Here is a 9,833-nt window from a genome sequence, read left to right on the forward strand (position 1 = left end):
GTCATTTTTCTCCAAGAAGTCTGTCCATCTATTCTTCACCACCCTCTCACACATCTTAGCTACCACACTTGTAAGTGACACTGGTCTATAGTTCAATGGGTCTCTTGTTACCTGATTTATAGATTGGGACAATGTTAGCTCTTTTCCAGTCTTGGGGCACTACACCTTCCCTTAATGAGGCATCAATTACTTCACAAACTTTTTCTGCCAATTGCTCCCTGCATTCTCTTAAAATCCATCCTGATACCCCATCAGGTCCCACAGCTTTTCTCACTTCTAAACTCCCCATCATGTTCTTGATCTCCTCCACAGTTACTTGAAACTCCTTCATAATCCCTTTCTGTTCCATTACCAGTGGTTTGTCAAAAGCAGTCTCCTTTGTGAATACCTTCCGAAAGCATCCATTCATAGCCTCTGCCATTTCCTGGGATCTTCACTGCATACTCCATTTACTTCTAAACTTTCAATACTTTCTATTTTTGATGTTGTTGTTCACATGTCTGTAAAAAGCCTTGGTTGGTCTTTACATTTATCAATTATATCCTTTTCTTGTTTCTTTCTTTCTTCTCTTCTAATCAACACATATTCATTTCTTGCTCTTTTGTAACTTTCCCACTGCTTAATCCGTCTTTTCCTTCTCCACCTCTTCCATGCATCCTCTTTTCTTGTTCTAGCCTTTTCACATCTATCGTTAAACCAGTCCTGCTTTCCAACTTCTATGTTGTCTTATTGGTACAAATTTTTCTCACCTTCTTTGTATATTTTATAAATTCCTTCCACTTTTCATTTGCTCCTTAGCACTCTTGAATTTCATCCAATTTGTCTCTTGAAAGAATTTCTTTAGGTTTCCAAAATCTGTCTTGGCATAATTCCATCTTCCCACTTTATATTCTTCATTTCTTCTAGATTTCTTCGTCTATCACCTTGAACTCCAAAACTGCATGATCACTCTTTGCTAAAGGGCACTCCACCCTCATCTCCTCAATGACCATTGGCTCTGTACTAAAGACCAAGTCCAGTCTTGACGATGCTCCCTCTCCTCCAAACCTAGTATCTTCTTTGACCCACTGAGTTAACACATTTTCCATTGCCAGTGTCAATAGTGTATTTCCCATGTTGTCTCTGATCCTTCCATTGACCAGTCCTCCCAACACACCTCTTTACAATTAAAATCTCCCATCATTATAGTTCGTTCACAGCCACCCAACATTTCTTCCAGACATGTTCCTGTATCACTTATCATTTCTTCATATTCCTGTACTGACCATGCATTTGTCTTAGGTGGTACGTACACCACTATGTAGTGCCTCTTTTTCCTTCATTAGTTTCTGCTCTGATCTTTAGCACTTCTGCCTTTCCCATACCTTCTTTCACTTGATCCACCTTTATATCTTTTTAACCAGCAACATCACTCCTCCTCCCATCTTACCTACTCTATTTCTTTTCCAAACATTATATTTCCTTCTCCAACCATCATCAGGTCTTCTCCTCTCTCAGTTTTGTTTCAGTAAGACCCACAATATCTGGGTTCTTGTCCTCAAGTAATCGTTGAGTTCTAAAATCCCGATATCACTCCATTTATGTTGGAATACATTACATTTCGCTCATATGTAAGTTTCTTTAGTCCTTTCTTGCTGTACTTTTCTGGGTTATGAACCACTTCCTCAGTCTCATATCCAAGATTCTCCAGAAAACTCTTTCTTCTCTCTTCTGTCCTCTCTTCATTTTTTTCAAAGCCTCCTTTCTCAACTCATTTAACATTTCTCTTTCCTTTTCACCGAGATCTCTTCTCAACCAAATCTTCCTTGTTGTTTCCTGCTGGGCTAGCCTCCATGACTTCTCCACCAATTCATCTACATCCTTTTGTGACTTAAGTTTGATTCTTATTGGCCTCATACCTTCTCTTGTGAACTTTCCAATTCTATGGAAGTCCTCTATTTCTTGTACTAGGTCTTTTCCCTCCTCCTGCACCACATTAATGATATTATTTATCACCTTTTTTATGTTTTTCTCTCTCTCCATTTTACTCGGTGTCTTATCCTCCTCCACACCAAATATCACCACACATCTCTTTTTGTCTACAGTTTCCCTCACCAATGTCTCATTTGACTTAATAACCTTCACCACTTTCTCAGCTATCTTCTCTTTGTGTGTGTGTGTGTGTGTGTGTGTGAAGGCAGTAAGACTAGTGGTATTATATTTTGTAAGAGACTCTGTTTAAATTCATCGAAAAACAGTGAAAATTGTGGGTAATTCACATTATTAACCCCTTCAGTACAATGCCATTTCCTCCTCATTCTGGTGACTATTTGGTGACTTTCTACAGCTTCACAAACTCATGTGGGGGGGTTGAAATAGTGAAGATTGTGGCCATTAATCTTCTGCCCTCCATAGACCCTTCCTAATGTCAATAAAATGGTCTAATGGTACACAAAACTCAAGGTAGAAATGCATTCCAATACTGAAGGGGTTTAAAGACTATTGGAATTTTTGTCTAAGTGTGTTGCAGCCTCTCTTCTGAAGGAGTTCAAGTCACAGGTAGATGGAAACACAGCAGCAGGCAGGGAGTTCCAGAGTGTGCCAGAGAAAGGGGTGAAGGATTGAGAGTACTGGTTAACTCTTGCATCATGGAGGTGGACAGAATAGTGGTGAAGGATTGAGAGTACTGGTTAACTCTTGCATCAGGGAGGTGGACAGAATAGTGGTGAAGGATTGAGAGTACTGGTTAACTCTTGCATCAGGGAGGTGGACAGAATAGTGGTGAGGGATTGAGAGTACTGGTTAACTCTTGCATCAGGGAGGTGGACAGAATAGTGGTGAAGGATTGAGAGTACTGGTTAACTCTTGCATCAGGGAGGTGGACAGAATAGTGGTGAAGGATTGAGAGTACTGGTTAACTCTTGCATCAGGGAGGTGGACAGAATAGTGGTGAAGGATTGAGAGTACTGGTTAACTCTTGCATCAGGGAGGTGGACAGAATAGTGGTGAAGGATTGAGAGTACTGGTTAACTCTTGCATCAGGGAGGTGGACAGAATAGTGGTGAAGGATTGAGAGTACTGGTTAACTCTTGCATCAGGGAGGTGGACAGAATAGTGGTGAAGGATTGAGAGTACTGGTTAACTCTTGCATCAGGGAGGTGGACAGAATAGTGGTGAAGGATTGAGAGTACTGGTTAACTCTTGCATCAGGGAGGTGGACAGAATAGTGGTGAAGGATTGAGAGTACTGGTTAACTCTTGCATCAGGGAGGTGGACAGAATAGTGGTGAAGGATTGAGAGTACTGGTTAACTCTTGCATCAGGGAGGTGGACAGAATAGTGGTGAAGGATTGAGAGTACTGGTTAACTCTTGCATCAGGGAGGTGGACAGAATAGTGGTGAAGGATTGAGAGTACTGGTTAACTCTTGCATCAGGGAGGTGGACAGAATAGTGGTGAAGGATTGAGAGTACTGGTTAACTCTTGCATCAGGGAGGTGGACAGAATAGTGGTGAAGGATTGAGAGTACTGGTTAACTCTTGCATCAGGGAGGTGGACAGAATAGTGGTGAAGGATTGAGAGTACTGGTTAACTCTTGCATCAGGGAGGTGGACAGAATAGTGGTGAAGGATTGAGAGTACTGGTTAACTCTTGCATCAGGGAGGTGGACAGAATAGTGGTGAAGGATTGAGAGTACTGGTTAACTCTTGCATCAGGGAGGTGGACAGAATAGTGGTGAAGGATTGAGAGTACTGGTTAACTCTTGCATCAGGGAGGTGGACAGAATAGTGGTGAAGGATTGAGAGTACTGGTTAACTCTTGCATCAGGGAGGTGGACAGAATAGTGGTGAAGGATTGAGAGTACTGGTTAACTCTTGCATCAGGGAGGTGGACAGAATAGTGGTGAAGGATTGAGAGTACTGGTTAACTCTTGCATCAGGGAGGTGGACAGAATAGTGGTGAAGGATTGAGAGTACTGGTTAACTCTTGCATCAGGGAGGTGGACAGAATAGTGGTGAAGGATTGAGAGTACTGGTTAACTCTTGCATCAGGGAGGTGGACAGAATAGTGGTGAAGGATTGAGAGTACTGGTTAACTCTTGCATCAGGGAGGTGGACAGAATAGTGGTGAAGGATTGAGAGTACTGGTTAACTCTTGCATCAGGGAGGTGGACAGAATAGTGGTGAAGGATTGAGAGTACTGGTTAACTCTTGCATCAGGGAGGTGGACAGAATAGTGGTGAAGGATTGAGAGTACTGGTTAACTCTTGCATCAGGGAGGTGGACAGAATAGTGGTGAAGGATTGAGAGTACTGGTTAACTCTTGCATCAGGGAGGTGGACAGAATAGTGGTGAAGGATTGAGAGTACTGGTTAACTCTTGCATCAGGGAGGTGGACAGAATAGTGGTGAAGGATTGAGAGTACTGGTTAACTCTTGCATCAGGGAGGTGGACAGAATAGTGGTGAAGGATTGAGAGTACTGGTTAACTCTTGCATCAGGGAGGTGGACAGAATAGTGGTGAAGGATTGAGAGTACTGGTTAACTCTTGCATCAGGGAGGTGGACAGAATAGTGGTGAAGGATTGAGAGTACTGGTTAACTCTTGCATCAGGGAGGTGGACAGAATAGTGGTGAAGGATTGAGAGTACTGGTTAACTCTTGCATCAGGGAGGTGGACAGAATAGTGGTGAAGGATTGAGAGTACTGGTTAACTCTTGCATTACAGCAGATGGAGGGTGAGAGAGAGGGAGAGGGAGAGGGAGAGAGTGAAGGGCAGCCAAGGAAGAGAGGAAGAGGAAGACCAAGGAAGAAGGATAAAGAGGAGGATGAAATGATACCACCAGGAGCACCAACCAAAGAATGCCCCTCTTGTAGAAAGGTAAGGGGTGTTTGGAATGTGTTTTGAGTGTGTTTTAGGGTGTTTTGAGTGTGTTTTGTGGTGTTTTGTGGTGTTTTGAGTGTGTTTTGGGGTGTTTAAAGTGTGTTTTGGGGTGTTTTGTGGTGTTTTGAGTATGTTGTATGTATTTTGAGTGTGTTTTGGGGTGTTTGAGTGTTTTGGGGTGTTTAGAGTGTGTTTGGGATGTTTTGTATGTTTTGGGGTGTTTGAGTGTTTTGGGGTGTTCTGAGTGTGTTTTGGGGTGTTTTGAGTATGTTTTGGGGTGTTTTGAGTGTTTTGGGGTGTTCTGAGTGTGTTTTGGGGTGTTTTGAGTATGTTTTCAGGTGTTTGAGTGTGTTTTGTGTTTGGAATGTGTTTGGAGTGTGTTGTGGGGTGTTTGGGGTGTTTTGTGGTGTTTGGAGTGTGTTTGGGGTGTTTTGAGTGTGTTTTGGGGTGTTTTGAGTGTGTTGGGGTGTTTAAAGTGTGTTTTGGGGTGTTTGAGTATGTTTTGGGGTGTTTTGAGTGTTTTGGGGTGTTTTGAGTATGTTTTGGGGTGTTTTGTGGTGTATTGGGGTGTTTTGAGTATGTTTTGGGGTGTTTTGAGTGTTTTGGGGTGTTTTGAGTGTGTTGCGGTGATTTGAGTGTGTTTGGGGTGTTTGAGTATGTTGGTTGTTTTTGTGTGTGTTTTGGGGTGTCTTGGATGTGTTTTATTTATTTATTTATTTTTTTTTTTGTAGTTGTAGAGTGTGGCAATATTTTTAAAGTGTTTTTAGGTTTTGAGTGTGTTTTGCAGTGTTCTGGTGTGTTTCTGTGTGGATTAAAGTGTGTTCTGGGGTGTTTCAGGTTGTGAAATGGCTTAAAAACACAATAAAACACACACACAACTTGTAAAATGGCTTAAAAACACACAGACAACTTGTAAATGGCCTAAGAACATCACAAAAACACACATAACTTGTAAATGGCTTAAGACACACACACACACACACACACACACACACACACACACACACACACACACACACACACTCTGAGCTCGCTCCGTGGGTAACTTGTAAACTGGCTTGAAAACAATAAACACACACACAACTTGTAAAATGGCTTGAAAACAATAAAACACACACACAACTTGTAAAATGGCTTAAAAACACAATAAAACACACACAAGCAACTTGTAAAATGGCTTAAAACATCATAAAAACACTTGTAAATGGCTTAAAACTTAATAAAAAACACACAGAACTTGTAAAATGGCTTAAAACATCATAAAAACACTTGTTAATAGCTTAAAACTTAATAAAAAACACACACACCTTGTAAAATGGCTTAAAAACACAATAAAACAAACACACAACTTGTAAAATGACTTAAAAACACAATAAAACACACACACAACTTGTAAAATGGCTTACAAACACAATAAACACAACTGACAAAACTACACAAACTCATGGACAGGCAAACAGGGAAGCACAATAACTTAACCTAACCTAACCTAGGCTTGGAACATCATAGGCACACTGACACACACACACTGACACACACACACATACACACACACTCACACTCTGGCACACTGACACTCTCTCTCTCCCCAGGTGGTGCACGCCAAGAAGTACCTGACCCACTTGTCCACACACCGCCTGTTCCCCTGCCCCTTCTGTGACGCTGTGTTCAAGAGGAAGGTAAGACACACACAGACAGAGAGAGAGAGAGAATGAATGAGGGAGAAAAATAGAAAGAATGAGAGAGAGAGAGAGAGAGAGAAAAATGAAGGAATGAGAGAGAAAAAGAAAAGAATGTGAGAGAGAGAGAGAGAGAGAGAGAGAGAGAGAGAGAGAGAGAGAGAGAGAGAGAGAGAGAAATAATGAAGGAATGAGAGAGAAAAAGAAAAGAAAGAATGAGAGAGACAGAGATATATTTGATAGTGAGAGTGAGTAGGGATATTTTGAGAGAGTGAGTGAGTGTTTTTAGACATTAATTCACTGTTTAATCTGTTTCAGTGTGTGTTTTGGTCAGAGCTCATATTTGATGGGAGAGAGAGAGAGAACCACCTCACAACTCCTCCATTTAGATCCCTAGACTCAGAGCTACCTCAACACTCAACACTGAACAGTGGCTACACGTCAAAGGAGACACTAAATATTCCATAGTGTTTTGAGTGTTGTAGGGATATTTTGTGGTGTGTGTGTGTGTGTGTGTGTTGGAGTATATTGGATTGTGTTGTGTGTTGTGTTTGAGAGACAAGACAACAGAACAGTGAGTGAGTGAGTGAGTGTGTTGTGGTGTGTGTTGTGTGATGGTTGTGTTGTGTTGTGTTGCAGGACATCAAGACCCACCTTGCTGAGGCGCACCAGGAGGAGATCCACTACCCGTGCACGGAGTGTGACGAGGTGTTTGACACGTTCATGCAGCTGCGCACACACTGCCTGGTGGTGCACATGGGGGTGGAGCGGGAGGAGTACGCTTGCAAGACCTGCGGGAGGAAGTTCTCCTCGCTGACGGGGCTCAAGGTGCACGTGGAGACCATCCACGAGAAGAGCCAGGTGCACCTGTGTCCGGAGTGCAAGGAGCCGTTCAACCAGAAGGGCAACATGCAGAACCACTACCGGCGGGTGCACCAGGGCCAGGAGGCACGTAAGCTGCTGTGTCACATCTGCACCAAGGGCTTCATCTGCCCCAGCGACCTGCGCAAGCACATAGAGCGCGTCCACCTCAAGATCCGCAAGAACGAGGTGATGTGCGAGGTGTGCGGCAAGCCCTTCTCTGACTCCCGGGCCATGCGCATCCACATCAACGCGGTGCACACCCGGGAGGTGCAGCACCCCTGCCCGGAGTGCAAGATGGTGTTCCACTCGCTGACCAACATGGTGACGCACCGCCGCCGCATGCACGGGGGGCCGGAGGGGCGGCGCAACGTGTGCGAGGTGTGCGGCAAGGGCTTCTGCTCCCCCAGCGACCTCAAGACGCACGTGCGGGTGGTGCACGACAACGTGAGGAAGTACGTGTGTGACATCTGCGGCCAGGCCTTCAAGGTGTGCTCACACCTCAAGTACCACCGCAGGAAACACACCGGCGAGGCGCCCTACGAGTGCCCTCACTGCGGCAAGTGTTTCCACGGCCCCAGCCACATCTCGGACCACGTCAAGAAGGTCCACAAGACTGTCTACATCGGCACAAACCAGCGACGCAAACTCAACCTGCCGGACAGCGCACCGCCACCACCGCCCGGCATGTTGCCACCGCGAGACTCAAAGCCAAAGCTCAAGCCAGCCTCCCCACCCCTCCCCACCGCCACCACCAACACCATGCCCCACACCACCTACTCCCAGCCCATGCCCTGCTCCCTCCCCACCCCTGGCATCACCACCTTCACCCCTGCCCACCACACCCCAACATGCTGGCCCCACCCCACCTCCCCAGCCCAACCCCCCTATGCTGCACCCCCAGGGCCTCATGGAACACCACAACGCATACACCAACTTCCAATTCCAGGTGCAGGAACAGACCCAGCCCCAGCAGTCCCCAGTCCCCATGGTGGTCAGGCTCCTCCACGACCTCCAGTACCAGTAGACCCCACTCAGACCCACTTAGTCCCCACTCAGACCCATCCAGCCCCATTCAGACCTTACCTAGCCACACCCAACCCCATTCAGACCTTACCTAGCAGCCCCATGCAGACCTTACCTAGCCACACCCAGACCCATTCAGACCTTACCTAGCCACACCCAGCCCCATTCAGACCTTACCTAGCCACACCCAGCCCCATTCAGACCCTACCTAGCCCCATTCAGACCTTACCTAGCCCCACCCAACCCCATTCAGACCTTACCTAGCCCCACCTAGCCCCATTCAGAGCCACCCAGTTCCTGCTCAGACCCCAATAGAAACTCCATCAAGCCCCCAATCCAGCCCCACATAGCCCGCATTCAGATAACCACCTAGACCCACCAGCCCACACCCAGAGCCTTATCCAGTCCCATTGAGACCGAAATCAGCCCCATTTAGCCCCTCCCAGCCACACTCAGACCCATTCAGACCACTCAGCCCTTCACCCAGCCATCATCAGACCATATTTAGCCCCACTCAGTCCATACCACTCCTTATTCATTATGTAGACCTCAAACCAGCCCAGTGAAGGCCCCAGGACAGTCAGTTTAGACCCAATGCAGTTTCTCCCAGTTTAGACCCCATAGACAGTTTAATTTAGCCCCCAGTTACCAGTTTCCTCCAGTTAGACCCCAGCAAGGCCCAAAAATCAGTAAAAACAGTCACTTTAGTCCCAAATAACCAGTTTCTTCCCAGTTCAGACCCACAGACAGTATTTAGCCCCAGTTACCAATCCAGACCTGCAGAGCGTCTATTTAGCCTCCCAGTGACCAGTTTCTTTCACATACAGTCTTTCTAGCCCCCAGTTAACAGTTCAGACCCCGATAGACAGTTTAATTTAGCCCCCAGTTACCAGTTTCTTCCAGTTAGACCCCAGCAAGACCCCAGGAATCAGTAAAAACAGTCATTTTAGTCCCAAATAACCAGTTTCTTCCCAGTTCAGACTCATAGACAGTTCATTTTACTAGTTCAGACCCACAGACAGTCAATCCTAGCCCCCCCAGTTGCCAGTTTCCCCAGTTAGACCCAAATCAGTCCCTTTCGTCACCAGTAAACCCAATTAAGTTAGTCTGCCATTCAAAGTTTTCGTTTTCTTTCATTTATTTTTTAAGTTTTGATTTATTTTGTTTATTTTGTTCTTTTTTTCGTTTTTTTTTTTTTTTTGTCCTATTCTTTTTTTGTTTTTTCTGTTTTGTTATTTATTTGTTGTTTGTTCTCATTTCTCTTGTTTTTTCTCTCCATTTTCTTTTATCTTCGTCCTATCAATCTTTTTTTTTCTTCGTCCTATCAATCTTTTTTTTCGTCCTATCAATCTTTTTTATCTTCGTCCTATCAATCTTTTTTTTCGTCCTATCAATCTTTTTATCGTCC

At 45.0% G+C, this 9,833-nt stretch overlaps 1 protein-coding gene across 2 annotated transcripts in view; it reads left to right on the plus strand.

Moving 5' to 3' along the window:
* Positions 1–9,633, plus strand: part of LOC123509321 (zinc finger protein 652-like) — a 16,633-nt gene extending 7,000 nt beyond the window's left edge. For both annotated transcript variants that reach the window (XM_045263548.1, XM_045263549.1), the window contains exons 6-8: positions 4,704–4,856; positions 6,452–6,538; positions 7,178–9,633. In XM_045263548.1, the coding sequence (XP_045119483.1) occupies positions 4,704–4,856; positions 6,452–6,538; positions 7,178–8,575 (1,638 nt within the window). In that variant the 3' untranslated portion in view covers positions 8,576–9,633. The remainder of the gene's footprint in view (positions 1–4,703; positions 4,857–6,451; positions 6,539–7,177) is intronic.
* Positions 9,634–9,833: the final 200 nt, after the last annotated feature.

The sequence above is a fragment of the Portunus trituberculatus genome, chromosome 26 (assembly GCF_017591435.1).
Source record: "Portunus trituberculatus isolate SZX2019 chromosome 26, ASM1759143v1, whole genome shotgun sequence".
In the NCBI taxonomy this organism is placed as follows: Eukaryota; Metazoa; Arthropoda; class Malacostraca; order Decapoda; family Portunidae; genus Portunus; species Portunus trituberculatus.